The sequence below is a fragment of the Mercenaria mercenaria genome, chromosome 14, assembly GCF_021730395.1.
Source record: "Mercenaria mercenaria strain notata chromosome 14, MADL_Memer_1, whole genome shotgun sequence".
NCBI lineage: Eukaryota > Metazoa > Mollusca > Bivalvia > Venerida > Veneridae > Mercenaria > Mercenaria mercenaria.
Genome location: NC_069374.1, coordinates 50638284 through 50657425, shown reverse-complemented (window position 1 = coordinate 50657425; position 19142 = coordinate 50638284). Strand labels below are relative to the sequence as shown.

The following is a 19142-nucleotide window of genomic DNA, read 5'->3' as shown; positions in this document are numbered from 1 at the left end:
TTTATTTTTTTCCGAGATGCTCACTTTCAAGCTTTTTATTTTTATTCCCTCCTACCCCTGCTCATTTTTCAAAAATTTCCCGCAAAACGAAAGATAAAAAAACTCTGGCCTCACGTACAATTAGTTGGACTACATTTATGATGCATTGCATGTCCTAACATATATCTGACGCCTCTTAAATACTTTCGTAATTCTAGTCTATCCCCAAAGGGTTGTCTAGAAATATGTAACTTCTGTAATTCTAGAATCGGAAGCTAGGATTACAGTACTGCAACATTTGCCACTGGCCTTACCGTAATTGGTCTGGTATATTGTGGTGGTGATTTAGTTCGTATAAATTCTCTCTACTATATATATTTTTTCGAGTATGTACCACTTCTTCATGCAATTTCTTGACATGGGGATTCCCCATACACTTTTTGCGTATTTTCAATTTACAACAGAGACCAATTGTCTGTCGATTGAAAGTAGCAAAAATTACTTTGCACCTGGAAAATGTGATAAACAAATTCAAACTTGATACTGACATTTAGTATTTATGCTTTCGAAGGCTGACAAAAAATAGAAGAAAATTTGTTTACCTGTATACAGGTATCGCTTGCAGCATGGAGCAAATCAAGGTACATTTAAATATCGCTACCATACCTTTTGTATGTATCTATCTATCTTCCGTAACCGTCGAACCCCTTGCGGGGACGTAGACGTTTTGTGCGTCAAGATCATAAAAAGAAAGAATATAACAGTAGTGATAAAAAATTTAGAGTCACTGTGGAAGAAACTAAAAAATAACTTTGGTGAAATAAAAAGGTTAAAACTTGAGTTATCAGGATAACTAGGGCGAGACATGTTCAAGGCTGCAAACTGCGGCACTGAACTGAATTCCAGACAGTTCCCCCCCAAGACTATTCCCCCTCTGACAATTCCCCCCCCCCCCCCTGACGATTCCCCCCCCCCCCCCAAACTGGGGGGGAATTGTCACCTTATTTTATTTATATTATTTTTTCTTTATACTGATGTAAAAATATCTTTTTTTTTTACTAATTTTGTCCTAAGGTGAGCTTTTTATTATTCTACATGAAGTCAGAAGAAATTATTATTCTTTGACCTGGTAACTAACAATTCATTGGATAATTATATTTATATCCTTTATTCCATTATCTATATTTTTTAGTTAGACATTGTGAAAATATTCTTAGGACGGGCGTCGGAAGGTGTTTGATATTGGGGCCGCGAAAGGTGGGGTAGGTACTGGAGGGAGATACCTCCTCCCATAATGGGGGTACGGGGAGGCTCCCCGGAAAATTTTTGTTCTGGTACATTTTAGGGGTATTGACTCCAGTATTTTCTTACTATTTACATAATGTTACAAATTTAAGAAATGATTTAAAAAGTTTTTCATGATGAAAACATGTGAAATCAGAGAATACGTACCTCATCGATATCCCAGATAGCAGACATGCGTTGGCCCAACGTTGGGCCAACGGCAGACTCTTCGTTGGCCCAACGAAGATTTCCGACGTTGGCCCAACGCCATTTTGCTAATTGGCGCAACGTTGGCCCAACGGTTGGTACACCGTTGGCCCAACGACTGGTATCCTACACTCATCGTTGGCCCCCCATTGGGCCAACAACTGATATCCTACACTCATCGTTGGCCCTACATTGGGCCAACAACTGATATCCTACACTCATCGTTGGCCCCCCATTGGGCCAACAACTGATATCCTACACTCATCGTTGGCCCTCCATTGGGCCAACAACTGATATCCTACACTCATCGTTGGCCCTCCATTGGGCCAACAGCATTTTTTCGTCTATCACGGTTGGTCCAACGTTCGGCCAACTCTGTTTCTTTGTTGGCCAAAGATGGATGCCAACGCTATCCCAGCGATTACGAAATTGAAAAAAGACTAAAACTAGCATTGTTTAATACATGTTTTATTTTCAAATAGTTGTGATTTTGTTAACATTTAACAAAAAGAAATCTAACATTTATTTAAAGTTTGTTTGCAATTTTCCTGAAGAAATATAACAGAATATTTCAACACTACAACATGTAAAATATTGTTTCCAGTCTTTTATAAATCTAAATATTTTTCTTATTGCAGTCACTAATTAAATCCTACTAAAGTGAATTACTGTCTGTATATTAACTCATTATATATCCAAGTTCTGTTTGTTTGTTTTCTTTTCTCACTGAAGTTGCAGCTTTTTATATTTTTATTTTTTCCTGTGCACCACAGTGCTAGGCACTCCATTATTACTCCCTTGAACAGCACCCTGTAAAAAACAAAAATCATAATGTTGATTAAACCATCTACGTCAAATTGATAACAATAACTAATGTATGAAATTAATTTTTGTCTGTATTTAACCGAGAAAAATATGTTAGAATTAACAAGTAAATGAGTTATTTTATTTACAGAATTTAATACTCAACACAAATACCATCCGCCAGCTTTAGATATTAGTATTTAACATATGTTCAAGTCATATGGATATAACATGCATACAGGACATAAAAAGAAATTCTGTATAAGATTCCATAACTTTATCAAAAAATATTTTTAAAAAAACTTCTACTTACAGTTTATAGCTGGAAGACCGGGTTTTTGTTAAACCTAGACCTATCACATGTATAATAGTTTCCTTTACTTCACATGTCTAAAAAGCTAGAAATCTGGCCTAGAGAGTAAAATTAACCACATTTTCTGGGATTTCTTACATAACTCGGGTTAACGAGAGTTCATGCTCTGGAATATTCAACAGATTTATTGTAAACATTTTATGATTGTATAAAATTAGATATTTGTTATAGAGTTAGTAAGGGTTTTTTTCAATACTTTTTTCACAGTTTTTTCAAGGTAGTAGATTTGAAATAGTTCAAAATATCATTACGGCTGCAGATAAGTTTTTAGTTCAATTAGCCCAAATTTAACTGATTATGAATTGGTGCAGAAAAGTGTTTAATAATTAATTAAATATTGCATGTTACAGCTACACAACCTGTGTATACCTGTGGGGGCTTGTGATAAAACAGTGACCTGTAAAATATACAATTATTATATTATTACTTCTAATGGACCAACGTTGGCCCAACGTTGGGCCAACGATGTTTTCTCTGTATAAGTCTTTCCCTGAAAATCAATATCGGGCCAATGCAGAGATATCTGTGACTGAAATTTAAAGTTGGTTCAACGTTGGCCCAACAGCTGTATTTACAATACTTATTAATCATTGTTGGGCCAACAGTGGCCCAACAACGATTATCCTTTGACGGTTTTCCGTCGTTGGCCCAATGACTTCATGTTTACAGGATCATAGTGAAGCCAAGCACTGAACATTGAATGAGCACTGTTCAGGATTTTTTATTCCAAAAGTGCGTTTTGGAAATTTGAAATTTAGTGGTTGGTTAGGAGTATCCATTATGAGTATTATAAAAGATATGACGTAAGTTAAACTTCACTTCTTATTTTGTTTGAAATATCAATTTTTGAGTAAAAACAATTTATGCAATTAATTCCTTACATATTAGAGCTGTGATAAATCTTAATACTTAATTACCTCTTCCATAAAAAAAAACATGACAATTATTTTTCTTAATTTTTTTCATTAATTCCTTAGATCTTAGTGGCAGTGTATATTATGTGATATCATTTTTAAGTGTATTGACTCTATATTGTGAGGCTTCTTTAATAAACTTAGCTATCTTAAGAAGCAGCTTAGCATTTTTCGAAGACATTGAATTATTATTATTTTTCTGAATAGTGGGCCATTGTGTATTACCAAGGTTCTTCTTTCTAATATCTGTATATTGAGTGTAGGACAAAATCCTCTGCGGATTTTTCAATATCTATAATTATCTACATCTAATGAATGTGAATGGAAAGAGGTGTCTTGAAAATAATTATAATCATAGAGTATAATATCGATAACTGATGCACTTATTAAAGAACAAAATTCAGCCAAAACACTCAAAAAGAGATTTTTAAATAATTATGTTAACTGTGCCATTGGTTAACTGTATCCATTATTTTAACTAATGTAGATATTTTCAGGACACAAATATCGCATAAAATATGAGAACGCCAGAAAATATTGTTTTATAAATAAATAAAAAAAGAGTGCCAGGTCAGTACTTACGGACAATTATAACTCACAGGACCACTGCATCTGCTTTATTTGATTTTATATATATGTAGGATATGATAAATACTTCCATCTTACAGAAGGATTATTTACACATGAAACAGGAAATAGTACTTGTATAAAATAAATCTCAAACCTTTTTGGGATATTTTATTCCAGAAAAAAAACCTAAAATGTATAATAATTAAGGGATACATACAAACAAATCATTGTTCCTTTGACTTCTCAATTCAATTGAAAGGTGCTGATTACCAGAATCGCGTAATGACATTATTGCAATAAACAAATTTAATCAAAATGGTAATCAATCAATCTTTCACACCTCTTGATTGAATTACCAGCTGTAAAACAGTAACCAAAGCTGACATTGATCAATCAATTATGATATTGTTGTTGTTACATTTTTATTGTGTTCTATGTGTTAGGATTATGATATTTATAAACAATATAACAATTTGTCCATGTATAATGACAATTATCAGTATTCAGTATTACTAACTTTGTGTGATACTTTTGATGAAGCACTTGTTGGAAATTGTGATAAACCAAAATTAGATAATGCCAATCAACTTCTTCTTGTAAGAAATTTATCAAAACCTATATTGTACGGATATAGTACTTTTTATCCAGAGAAAATACTATTACTCCATGCTTTCTGGAATGAAAGCAAACCAACACATGTAACATCCTTAATAAATTTCATGGTGAATTCCAAGGACGTTTCAACTTGTAAAATTGTATTGATATTTCATCGTTTTTTTAATTCATGTTTGCAGCATCGTTTTTTATCAAGTTTTTCATATTAATGTTTAAAGTGGTATTATTGGCTTTTATTAACATAACTGTGATCTTTTTAGTTTTCCCCAATTAATATGATTAAGAAAGTTTTATTGTCCAACATCGGGAAACTCGGAAAACCTGAAAGAACATTATGGTTAGATTGTCTCTCATGTAATTAGATATTTGATTCGATTTTTATTCTAGTATAATAATATATAAACTACTTACATAAAAATAGAAAGAATGTAAAATAATTATTTATATAAAACACTAATGAAAATGCTAAAAATGATACTTTAATGCTTTATAGCACTAGCTAGCTATTATCCGAAGTAGTACAACTTCAAATAGAAATAAGCATTATTTTGACGATCAGATAACCTTATCAAATGTAAATATTCTTACTTCTTTTTATATATGTGGTAGCATAAAGGTTAATTCTCTATAGATAAATACAAAAATTAACTTAATTGCTTTAAGTGTATTTCAGTTCTAAGCACTTTTATGATTTCCACGTTCCCGAAAATGCCACATTTTCACATAGAAAAATATGCTATTTTGACGATCAGATTACCTTATTAAATGTAAATATTTTCTATTTTTTTACATACATCTTTGCGTAGAGGTTCCATTATAGATACCGTTAACAAATAAATAAATTGCTTTAAAAATAATTAAGTTCTCAGCCATGGCTACTTATCCAAAATGCTACTACTTCACATAAAAAAATTCCTTATTTTGGGTACCAAATTAATGCATCAAATATAAGTTTTTCTATTTATTTTTAAATATACAGTATTCATGGTATTGGAGTATAGAATTTTTCCATATTAAATATACTTTACAACCCTTTAAACATATTATAATATGGAGAGGGGGAACTGTCACCCTTACATAACATTGTGGGGGGCATTGTCCGGGAGTGAATTGTCTCGTGGGGGAATTGTTTTGAGGGGGAATCATCTTGGGGGGGAATAGTCTGACAACCCACTGCACTGCTCTAGGGTAGGGAGGTGGGCGACAACGGGGCGACAACGGGGGAAGTTGGTTCCAATGGTACACATTTCTCGAAGAGAACTTGTAATAGTCAGCGGCTGCAGTAATTAACCTATAACTTAGGAAATGGCCATAGCGGACACATCGGATCATTGGGATAAGGTAATCCGGCTACGATTGTGATAGCAACCAGATCATGACGAATCTTACAGAAGAGTGATAACCTAGAATCTATACGCCTTAACTCCAGTCGACAAAGGTTTATGGAGTGTAGTATATTTGTTACACTGGAAGTACGGCCGTAGTCAGACTTGATCCAACGGGCGGCTCTCCTTTGGACGCTTTCAATTTGGTCTATATGGGTTTGGGTGTGGGGCGACCATACCTCGGAGGCACATTCAAGCTGGGGTCAGACTAGAGTCTGGTAAGCAATGGTCTTAATGGGTTGGGAATTGACCTCAATGTTTCTTCGCAAGAACCCTAGGGTTTGGTTAGCTTTTTAGCTCACCTGTCACAAAGTGACAAGGTGAGCTTTTATGATCGCGCTGCGTCCGTCGTCCGTCCGTCCGTGCGTGCATGCGTCCGTAAACTTTTGCTTGTGACCACTCTAGAGGTCACATTTTTAATGGGATGTTTATGAAAGTTGGTCAGAATGTTCACATTGATGATATCTAGGTCAAGTTCGAAACTGGGTCACGTGCCATCAAAAACTAGGTCAGTATAGGTCTAAAAATAGAAAAACCTTGTGACCTCTCTAGAGGCCATATTTTTCACAAGAACTTCATGAAATTGGTCTGAATGTTCACCTTGATGATATTTAGATCAAGTTCGAAACTGGGTCACATGCGGTCAAAAACTAGGTCAGTAGGTCAAATAATAGAAAATCCTTGTGAGGTCACAAGGATTTTCTATCTGGAGGTCATATTTTTCATAGGATCTGCATGAAAATTAGTCAGAATGTTCATCTTGATGATATCTAGGTTAAATTCGAAAATGGATTACGTCTGGTCCAAAACTAGGTCAGTAAGTCAAATAATAGGAAAAACTTGTGACCTCTCTAGAGGCCGTATTTTTCATTGGAACTGCATGAATATTAATCAGAATGTTTATCTTGATGATATCCAGGTCAGATTTGAAACCGGATTAACTGCGGTCAAAAACTAGGTCAGTAGGTCAAATAATAGAAAATCCTTGTGACCTCTCTAGAGGTCATATTTTTCATGGGATGTGCATGAAAATTGGTCAGAATGTTCATCTTGATGATATGTAGGTCAAGTTCTAAACTGGGTCACGTGCGTTCAAAAACTAGGTCAGTTAGTCAAATGATAGAAAAACATTGTGACCTCTGTAGAGGCCATATTTTTCATGGGATCTGCATGAAAATTGGTCAGAATGTTCATCTTGATGATATCTAGGTTAAGTTTGAAACTGGGTCACATGCGGTCAAAAACTAGGTCAGTAGGTCAAATAATAGAAAATCCTTGTGACCTCTCTGGAGGTCATATTTTTCATGGGATCTGCATGAAAATTAGTCAGAATGTTCATCTTGATGATATCTAGGTCAAATTCGAAAATGGATCACGTCCGGTCTAAAACTAGGTCAGTAGGTCAAATAATAGGAAAACCTTGTGACCTCTGTAGAGGCCGTATTTTTCATTGGATCTGCATGAAAATTAATCAGAATGTTCATCTTGATGATATCTAGGTCAGATTTGAAACCGGATCAACTGCGGTCAAAAACTAGGTCAGTAGGTCAAATAATAGAATACCCTTGTGACCTCTCTAGAGGTCATATTTTTCATGGGATGTGCATGCAAATTGGTCAGAATGTTCATCTTGATGATATGTAGGTCAAGTTCTAAACTGGGTCACGTGCGTTCAAAAACTAGGTCAGTTAGTCAAATGATAGAAAAACATTGTGACCTCTGTAGAGGCCATATTTTCAAGGGATCTGCATGAAAATTGGTCAGAATGTTCATCTTGATAATATCTAGGTTAAGTTTGAAACTGGGTCACATGCGGTCAAAAACAGGTCAGTAGGTCAAATAATAGAAAATCTTGTGACCTCTCTGGAGGTCATATTTTTCATGGGATCTGCATGGAAAATTGTCAGAATGTTCATCTTGATGATATCTAGGTCAAATTGAAAATGGTCACGTCCGGTCTAAAACTAGGTCAGTAGGTTCAAATAATAGAAAACTTGTGACCTCTGTAGAGGCCGTATTTTTCATGGAATCTGCATGAAAATTAATCAGAATTGTTCATCTTGATGATATCTAGGTCAGATTTGAAACCGGATCAACTGCGGTCAAAAACTAGGTCAGTAGGTCAAATAATAGAAAAAACACTGTGACCTCTTAGAGGCATATTTTCATGGGATGTGCATGAACATTGGTCAGATGTTCATCTTGATGATTATGTGGTCAAGTTCTAAACTGGGTCCAGTGCGTTCAAATATAGGTCAAGTGTAGTCAATGATAGAAAAACCTTGTGACCTCTGTAGAGGCATATTTTCAAGGGATCTGCATGAAAATTGGTCAGAATGTTCATTGAAATATCTAGTAGTTTGAAAGGGTAATGCGTCAAAACTAGGTCAGTAGGTCAAATAATAGAAAACATTGTGCCACTCTAGAGGCCATAGTTTTCATGTGATCTGTATGGAAGTTGGTCTGAATGTTCATCTTGATGATATCTAAGTCAAGTTTGAAACCGGGTCAACTGCTAGGTCTCAACATTGAAAGACATTTTGACCTCTCTAGAGGCCATATTTTTCAATGAATCTTCATGAAAATTGGTCAGAATTTTTATCTTGATGATATCTAGGTCAAGTTCAGAAGTAGGTCACATGAGCTCAAAAACTAGGTCACTATGTCAAATAATAGAAAAAAAACGACGCCATACTCAGTTCATGTGGGGGCAGGTGAGCGATTCAGGACCATCATGGTTCTCTTGTTTGATTGACCTATTTATGTGATTGTCCCATGATAGGTCATTTGAGATATCCAAGCCTAGATATTTAGCTGAGCTGATCGATTCAAGTTGGACTCCATGTAGGTAATACTGGGTAGGGATAGTATGTTTCCTTCTAGTAGCGTGGATCACTTGACACTTGCTTAGAGGGGTTGAACTCCATATGCATTCGTAGATCAATTTTAGGCGATTGAGTCGCTGCTTTTATCAGTGTATATGTATGTTTGTCATGTATTACCTGATGAAATTTAAGACTACGTTTTTAATTGGTGTACGTAACGCTGTACTTGTAAGTAATTGGCTGGAATTGCAATTTAGTTTGTCGTTCTGTTCATGAGTTTAGCGAACAAACAGACTGAATTTACTGAAAATGTTTCATTTTTTTCAGTATTGTGTTGAAAGCATATCATATTTACACCGACATATGAGATATTCTATGAATGACTACTCATATCAAAGCAGCGTAACATCAATGCTTAAAACTTTTAAATGGCAGACATTAGAACAAAGAAGAATACATGCATCTTTGATACTGTTGTATAAAATATCATACAACCTCGTCTCTGTAGATCATAACCACCTAACAACCTCTAGAAATTTATACTTTATCATTCCATCTTCTAGAACACAATATCATATCAACTCCTTATTTCCCCGCATAATCAGATACTGGAATGCCCTACCTTATAACATCAAGGACACTGTGAACCTTCAGTGCTTCACATCTGACCTAGACTCGTATATGTACTAATGTCATTATCCTGTTTTTATTTTTAACAAGCTCTTACTGTCTTAACAACATGAATATCATGTATCATGTGACATAGCAACATGCTTTTAACAACTGCCCAACCTCCCAGTTATGATCAGAAATTGATTGTTGGAAGTATCTCCGTAGACATTACTCATATGCGACACATTAAATCTTTTCTAAGCTGATACATACATGTAGTTTTACTTAAACGTTTCTTTGGAGTGTACTCCAGTCACGCTGAAACGTAGTTTAAAAATAACTGATTATCATAAAACAATCACATGTTGCAAAAGCACATTTATCTTGAACCATGATAGTGTAGAAGTTAGTGAAAAAAGTCAAATATTACTGTAATATACTTCCTTTCGATTTAAAGGGTGTAAAGAAAGTTCGCTCCGGTTAAGTAAATTGATATATTATTCTAATACTACTAAGATGTACAAGAAAACAGGAAATGTTCGTTCATGGAAAGACTATCAATGACCTATTTTGGGGTTTATTTCAAAGGCCATAACTCTGTAATAAAATTAATGCTAAGATTCTCAAGAAGAATGCTAAGTGTGCAAGGTCACATTACCATAAAGACTCAAGCAAAGTTTCATGAATTTACATTAAATACTTTTTTAGTTAGGCACATAATTAGGTGAAAATGTGCATTTTTGACTATTTCAGGGGCCATAACTTTAAATATAGGGGAGGAGCCAGCAAATAAATATGAGGTATGCAAATTAATATCATGGTAAAAACTCATGTGTTTTCATCCATTTATATCATATACTTTTTGAGCTAGGTGCGTCACAAGGTGAAAATGTGCATTTTTGACTATTTCAGTGGCAATAACTCTTTAAATAGGGGGCTTGCCCAGATAAAAATAGGAGGTGTGCAAGTTCATATCATGATTAAGACTCATGCAAGGTTTCATGAATCTACATCAAATACTTCTTGATCTAAGCATGCCACGAGGTGAAAATGTGCATTTTTTACTATTTCAGGGACAATAACTCTAAAAATAGGGGCGGAGCCAAACGAAAAATAGGGGGTGCGCAAGTTCATATCATGATAAAGACTCATGCAAGATTTCCTTAATTTACATCAAATACTTTTTGAGCTAGGCGCGTCACGAACTTCGGACAGACGCAGGAATGCAAGCACGGACAAAAGCAAATCTATATACCACCACCACTCATGCGGGGTGATGGGGGCACAAAAAATCACATACATGTTAAAGCAACATAAAAATAACTCAAAACAGCTGACGAAGACATCAACAGCATGCAGCATACTGTATCTGAAGCTAAAATAGAAAACGAGGAATACACACACACACACAGAAATACAAAGTAGATTTAAAGCCACTGTTATTAAACAATTATGCATTACAGATGACAAAGCAAGCAAAGCATCAAAAGGGAACTAAAACAAAAGCTATGGAAAAAACGGAGACACACAGGGGAAGCAACTAAAGCGGAACTGTAAATACGTGACACATTTGCATTTGGGGTCAGTCCAGGTGCGGACCAGTCTGAAAAAGTCCTTATAGTTATCAATGGCCCTGATTTCAGCCTCAAACCTAAATGTATATTTGCCATACATGACAGTCTTCACCCTGGGAACTTCTAATTAAATATATTTACACACCTGAAATTATAAGAAGAATCTTAAACATTTATAAGAGATCTTAAATTTTCTGGTGACTTATTATGAATTAATTTAAATGTTTTAGTGGCAATAGTTCTGAGCCTATCTAAAAGAAGTGATGTCATAGAACTTTGTTTAGTTATGTGTTGTATGAGAAAAAAAATCGTTAAAAACAATCCTAAGTGCTCTATATTGATTTATTTTCCATTTTTTCTGTATTACATTTGCTTCAAAAGTGCCAAATTAACTTACAGTAATTAAAGTTGAATTTAGTACATTTTGGCCATGCGTGTGTGTGGGGTGCCGGGTGGGGTTGGGGGGGGGGTGTAAAGTGAAGACACAGGTCTCCGAAGTATCAGTCACCTATATCCTGACAGTTTGTAATAAAAAGTGCAAAAACACAACACCTTATAGTCCTAAGAGATTTCTAGTGTTTAGAGCGAGATATTGTTTAAGATCGACATCAACATGATTATGAACCATTTTATAAATTAAAACCAATCTACTATATTTCCTTGTGGATTTGAGGGAATTCCAACTTAAATTTATAAGGATATTTGTGACTGTGCCCGGGGTCTTGCTGTTATTATTTATTACAAATCTCGCAGTTTGCCTCTGAATGTTTTCTAATTTATTTATATCCTTCTGGTGGTGTGGGTCCCAAACACTGGAACAATACTCTAAACTTGGTCTAACAATGGTGTTAAAGACAGCTTTTTTGATAATACACTTAGCAGAATGTATACACGTACTACGTTTTAAGAAACCAAGACTTTGACACGCTTTACTAGATATTTTGTTTATGTGAAGGGACATAGATAAGTTAGATGTTACTTCTACGACTAGGTAAGTAGCTTGACAGACAACAGACAGAGGCTGATCGTGTAAGGTATAGACAGTACATGTATATACTAGCTTTCTGGATCTAGAAACATGCATGATATGCCAAAGAATCTTCCATTTCTGCTCCCATAATAACAGACTGTGAATGTCCTATTGCAGCTTAGCTGGGTCTGCCTGTGACTTAATTGTTCTGTAGATAACACAGTCGTTTGTAAAAAGACGCACATTGGAAGATACAGAACCCGGTAGGCCATTGATATAGAGCAGGAATAGTACCACCCTTTGTGTTCTACGTCCTAAGAAAGCTTTGATCGAGGAATGTGCAGAACCTCTGATGTCATAATGATCTAATTTTGATAAGAGCCGGCCATGGGGAACTACATCTAACGCTTTACTAAAGTCCATGAAGACAACATAAACTTTACTTCACTGTACTGATTTAGGTAAGTCATGAATAAAACCCACAAGTTGGGTCCCGCAAGACGGCCGGGCACGAAATCCATACTGGTTGTCCACCAGGATGTTAAATTTGTCTAGGTGATCCAAGATATTACTGACCACAACGTATCATAATAGTTTGCAAGCTTTACTTGTCAATGAGACTGGTCTATACTTAGACGCTTGAAATTTTTTACCTTTTTTTTAAAAAAAAGATTAATGTTACGTAAGCCTCAGGCCATTCTGAGGGATCAGTACCACAATCTGGCTGGCTAGCAAATGGGCTAGGACGAAGACTTTGGTAAGATAGGACTCGGGTTATTTGTAAATACTGAAGAGAACTGTTTATTTAAAATTTCTGACTTTTTCTTGGCACTAGATTTCAAGACACCAATTTCTCTCAGAGGAGCAACACCACATGAGTCATTTTTCAAACTTTTAATAGAACAAGCCAGAAACGTTTGTTTGTGCCCTGTTTATGTTCTTCTGAACTACAAACAATATTATTCATGTAGTCCCAGAATGAGTTACGTGTTTTCTTCTGGATAAGAGTTTTAATCTTTTTAAGTTTAGAAAACAACGAGACATTTTTTTCTTTATTAATCCCCCGCCACAGGTGGTGGGGGTTATAGGAATGGCCTCCGTCCGTCCTTCCGTCACACTTTCGTGTCCGCTCCATATCTCCTAAACCCCATAAAGGATTTTCATGAAACTTGGGTCAAATGATCACCTCATCAAGACAATGTGCAGACCCTATGAGTTAGCCATGTCGGTTCAAGGTCAAGGTCACAACTCAATGTCAAATGTTTTAGCCTTCCATTTTGTGTCCGCTCCATATCTCCTAAACCCCTTAAAGGATAATCATGAAACTTAGATCAAATGATCAACTCATCAAGACAATGTGCAGAACCCATGAGACAGCCATATCGGTTCAAGGTAAAGGTCACAACTCAAGGTCAGAGGTTTGAGCTTACCATTTCGTGTTCGCTCTGTATCTCTTAAACTCCTTGAAGGATAATCATGAAACTTGAATCAAATTATCACCTCATCAAGAAAATGTGCAGAACCCATGAGTCAGCCATGTCAGCTCAAGGTCAAGGTCACAACTCGTGGTCAAAGGTTTGAGCCTACCATTTTGTGTCCGCTCTGTATCTCTTAAACCTCTTGAAGGATAATTATGAAACTTGGAATAAAACGATCACCTCACCAAGATAATTTGCAGAACTCATGACTTACAACTCAAGGTCAAAGGTTTGAGCCTTCCATTTTGTGTCCGCTTTGTATCGCCTAAACACCTTGAAGGATTTTCATCAAACTTGGGACAAATGATCATCCCATCAAGATGATGTGCAGAATTGATGAGTCAGTCATATTGGCTCAAGGTCAAGGTCACAGCTTAGAGTCAAAAGTTTGAGCCTTCCATTTTGTGCCCATTCTGTATCTCATAAACCCCTTCAAGGATTTACATTAAACTTGGGTCAAATTATCACCTCGTCAAGAACTCATGAGTCAGCCATGTCAAATCAAGGTCAAGGTCACAACTCAAGGTCAAAGGATTTAGCTCTGTATCTCCTAAACCCCTTTTAGGATTTTCATGAAAATTGGGTCAAATGATCACCTCATCTAGACGATGTGCAGAATTCAAGGGTCAGCCATGTCAGTTCAAGGTCAGTGTCACAGCTCAAGGTCTTAGGTTTACCCTTTCACTATCCATACTAGTGGCGGGGGATTTAGCTGTCTTTCAGACTGCCTTGTTTTACTTTATTTTAAGTCTACCACGTTTTATTATTTTTTTTTAAATTTCAGAGTCCAACCATGGAAGATGTTCTCTACCTACTTTGCTCGTTACATGACTTGATACTAGCTCATCTATTTTCTGTTTAAAGGCAAAGAAAATCTCCTATATAAGTGACCCCCCCCCCCCCCCCCCCCCCCCCCAAATACCAGACTTTTTAATCCCCAATATACAAGATCCTGTCTGGTCCACTCTGATAAGGGTCCATAAAACACCGGTAGACTTGACATGTAGCCTAATTATTGTCAGAGAATCATAAATTTTATTGCCTACAGATAAATTGGTTATTTCCTGTGCATTTTATTGATTGGAGTGCTGTTTTTTGTTTTTTTTTATTGTTTTTTTTTTCAGAATGTACACAAAATCATTTTAATTGATAATATAATTTTGATTGCTCAGTCATGTTGAATAATTTCCCGACCAATTAAATTATAACTCTTATAGCAAAGCAATTCTCACTGACCTCAACAATAAAGGAATTATTTAAAACTTAATATTTATTTAAAGAGAAATTACAAGTTTGTTTATTCAATAATTATGATCTTTTTATCAAAAGTAACAAAATAAAACCAGAAAAAGATAATTGCTGGATTTTATTAGAAATTACTTAAAGAAGCGTTCAGTTGCATTTTTAATAGATAAAAAAGGAATATGGACAGGATTTTATATATTAAAATGCATAATTCCCCTTGTGTTGTCTAAATAATGTTTTTTTTTCATGTATAATAATTCCAGCAATAAAGATATATCATTGTTCAAAATACACATAATTTATTATTTCTAAAAGCTATGTGCCTGAATGCATTTTTTATATTTTTGATAAAAAACAGCAATGATGAGATGTAATTGTTAGAAAACTTGATTGATTTAAAATATGATAAAAACACTGCTGTATCTTATCACATTGTTTATTTAGCCCTATTTCAATCAAGCTTTCTAAACTCGTTATAAAAGTGAGAACTGATTTGCTATAAAGGTGAGAAATATCACCTGCAATTTATTTACTGCACGGTAGCTATACAGTAGCTTATTATGATAAACAGAAGCAAGTCTATCAATGGTCCAGGCTTGTGTATTGGCCATTACCACCAATACGCAGACCTTATCATTCCCATAGGCCACATACCAGGCATACCAGAATCAGTGTCTTTAAAGCTATGCCGTAATTCTTGAACACCCAAGTTTTGAAGGTGGTTTACATATTTAGGGCGACAAAGTTAATTAAAACTTTGCATGACATTTAGTTGTTTCGCTGCCTTCTGACATATATTAATAACCTGGCTGACAAAATTTAAGAGATAATCATGATTATTCCATAAAAGTTTAACTTCATCTTTCACATATGATTTAATTTTGGTCAATTTGAAAGAATTTTACTGACATGTCTTGCTTCTTACATATATAGACTGATTTTTTAACTCACCCATTTAATACAGAATATTGACAATTTTAGTAAGGTTCGAACCATTTAAGTTTTAAAAACTTGATACTTTATAATTTCATATTTAATAATTATTCAAGCGATAATAATTCATATTCTAAATTTATTGATCAATAGAGCTTTTTAAAAGCGCCTGTGATCTTACTTTTTTTCCTTATTTAATCTTATGCTAGTTTTTTTTAACATTTAATATTTCATTTTGTCGAATTCATTTTTCATTTCTTTAACAATATTTATGACTTGACGCATACCAAAGTGCATGCCTAATCGTACCAACTTTTTGGGGTCCGTACTTGCTTGTAGGACGGGCACCTGTCGAATAAGGTATGGTAGAGTAATTTGTTTGGAATGTGAGAAAAAACCCGGATGTTGTCATTGGTTTCAATATGGCTGACAAAATGTCATGTATTGACTTTTGGAAAATATTAGCGTAATGCTTGCATATCATCTTGGCAAGATATTCACAAAATTCCCAGTAACAATTATAAACCAGGTAAATGCGGATTATATACCTGTATTCATTTTGAAATATGATTTCCTGCAGAAAGTCGATTTTCAATTTGAAGAGTCAGAGCTCTCATTTGCTTTTTGGGACTGGGGCCAGGGTCCATGCAAGGGGGCAATTTCGCATGACTTAAAAAAATTCTTTTTAGGGGGAATTTCAAATGTGAAAAGAAATGCAAACAAATAATATGAAATAAGGCAGTCGGAAATCGGATTTCGATCTAGCTAAAAATATTATGCATCATTTTATTTGTCACAAAGAAACTATTCCCTACTCACAAGAATTCATGAGAACCCATTCACTTGAAAAGTCTACAGTCTACATTTAGTGGCACCATACCTGTAACAGTGAGTATCATACATTGCAAAAATTATGAGAAGCCGGTGTCATAGTGACGTCATTACCGCATTCCAATTTCTTTCTGCTTATTAATGACATTTTTTCCAATTTCTGGCCGACCTTTTAAATGAAAATAATATTTATTTCAAACAACTGGAAAGCATTCTTTCATTATTGTTGAGTGATGAATATTTTTTAGGAATTGAACGAAGTTCTGTATTCACTCAAGATATAATACTGAATAATTATAAGTGTCTGCTTGATGTATTTTAATCATGGCTTTCCAAACCGGCGGCCATTCATAATTTTAACATGTCCAAAACATTGTGGAATGATACTTACTTCACTAGGGTATTAATTATATTTTACTCGGACTTTATCATAGACTCCCTGTGTAAAATCTCAAACTTTTAACTAAAATAAAGGTATTACATTGAAACAATATTTCAATGAAACTTCAAAGTTTTGTTGTCTGTAGCATCATCTGGGACATGTGCAGTGAAAAATCTTAATTTGATTTCTAAAGTAGTGTGATATTTATTTCTAAAGTCACTATATGTTCATTGTAAATATACTTCGTTATACCCAAGTGGAAACTGGCAGGTACTCGAAAATGCTGCTCTCTGATTGGTCAATTAGAACCCCTAATATACTGTGATGTCATGATAAAGTTATGAATCGCCAAGTTTCTGTTGCCGATATGTCATAGAGACAGTAAGACTGTAGCCTAAGTTTCATTTTTACAGTAAGATCCTTCATCCATTTATAGTGAATGTGATGAATGAATCTGATAGTTAAGAAATCATTGTCTGGGATTTTAAAAATAAATTAATTGTTAAATCATTTAATCTTATGTTTACATGAATATGATCTTCATTCACAGCTTTGTAATTAATCATGAATGATAATTGTAGTTTCCAGCACTTTAAAAAATTTCATAAATCAAATTTTATGATGTTGATTATTACCTGTATAACTTTAGGGAGTACAAGATGTCAACGTCAGTTTCTAATTTTTTATGTGCTAAAAACAGATTATGTATTGTATATCTACATCTACATCTTTCACCCAACCGTTGATTTCCTACTATCACTGGGCGGCTTTTTCATACATATTGTATACACAATGTGTTTAGTTTAGTAACCAAGTACGTATTTTAATGAAATGACCCGAAACCTTGATGGGTTGGACTACTTATTATTATTATACCAGATTTATATATATATAGCGCCCTTTTCATGATCAATTTCACGTTCAGAGGCGCTTTACATAGTTCAAATGCAGCCACACAGGGTGCATAATACATCCTCTACTAGTACAGACACTGAGCGATCTGACCAGAGGGACAGAGTGAGATAAAGCCCCCATGAAAGAGAAATCAGAAATCAGGTACATGTGAGGCTTGTCCGGCTAACTTCGCCTAGCACGTTGCGAATAGATGGACTGATTCTTTAATGTGCTAAGTGTATAGCACTGATACATGCGAGGATTGCCTGGGTTCCTGACCTGAATTCACCTCTAGTTGGGTGGGAAACACTGAAAAGTGTTTCTGAAAATTCCCGAGTAGCTGCCAGGGGTCGAACCCCCGACCTCAGGATTGGAAGGCCAGTGTGCAAATCACTGAGCTGTCCGTCCACCTATAACTTAAAAAAAATTTCCACTCTAGTATACTATACAGTCATATGTCGTTAACTCAAACTCAACAGGACTGTCTCTTTGAGTTTGAGTTAACACTGTTTGACTGTACAGCATAAAGCATATCAAAGATATATATTCCCGTTTCCGATATGAAAATATCAGGTGTTTTGTCTTGTTGTGTTTAAAAAATGCATTTTTTTAGCTCAGCTTTTTGAAAAAGCTAGGATAAAGTACTTAAATACTAAAATGTGTAGCCTTGTTATATTTTCAGACTTTTTTCTATTGACTGAATAAAGGAATACCATCATGTCTGAAGTTGAGTCTGAGGAAGTGAAAGATAGGTTTACACCTCAACACCCGCTCCCTGAAGCAATACAGAAAATGGATCGAGATGAAACCGTATGCAGGTAAAGCTTTCATCCGCTACATTTTGTGCAAAGTTATTATTTCGATAAAGACTGTTGCTAGTTTAGCGATAGCTGCAGCGGCTGTCATGACTTCATTGTGGATTTAGTTCAACGGCTGAAAAAAGTTGTTAATATGAAAACATAACAGTACGGCTGAAAAATACATAAATATCGGACTTGGATTTAATTCCACGGCTGAAAAAAATTGTTATGAAAACATAACAATACGGCTGAAAAATACATAAATATCGGACTTGGTGGGTTTCATTGTGCAACCCAAACATTTATCTGCCAGTCCGGATGAGTCACAAAAAATAAGTTGTAGTAAAGATACTTCCTGGTACTTGGTTTTGAAGTATTTTGTATTCTTGTTTCCATTTCATTAAACACATTTTATGAATTTATAAGTATTTTCTTTCTTAAATGTTCTATTATGCCAATATGGCAGT

The 19142-nt window shown here is 35.0% G+C and overlaps 1 protein-coding gene and 2 long non-coding RNA genes across 9 annotated transcripts in view; 1 reads left to right on the top strand and 2 right to left on the bottom strand.

The window, feature by feature from the left end:
* The window catches only part of LOC128548495 (uncharacterized), a 235397-nt gene that overhangs the window by 99770 nt on the left and 116485 nt on the right, over positions 1-19142 (bottom strand). The gene's annotated exons all lie outside the window — the stretch shown is intronic.
* The window catches only part of LOC123527505 (restin homolog), an 81270-nt gene that overhangs the window by 4939 nt on the left and 57189 nt on the right, over positions 1-19142 (top strand). For 5 of the 6 annotated variants that reach the window (XM_053523468.1, XM_053523467.1, XM_045306993.2 and 2 more), the window contains exons 1-2: positions 16142-16297; positions 18558-18693. In XM_053523468.1, coding sequence (XP_053379443.1) covers positions 18593-18693 — 101 coding nt within the window. In that variant the 5' untranslated portion in view covers positions 16142-16297; positions 18558-18592. Of the gene's footprint in view, positions 1-16141; positions 16298-18557; positions 18694-19142 lie in introns of those variants that run through there. The other variant, XM_053523465.1, reaches the window with a different exon arrangement.
* Positions 1922-3529, bottom strand: LOC128548496 (uncharacterized). The gene is made up of 2 exons (XR_008367108.1): positions 2588-3529; positions 1922-2280 (listed from the first exon to the last, which is right to left on the bottom strand). It is a non-coding gene; the product is annotated as an uncharacterized LOC128548496 (long non-coding RNA).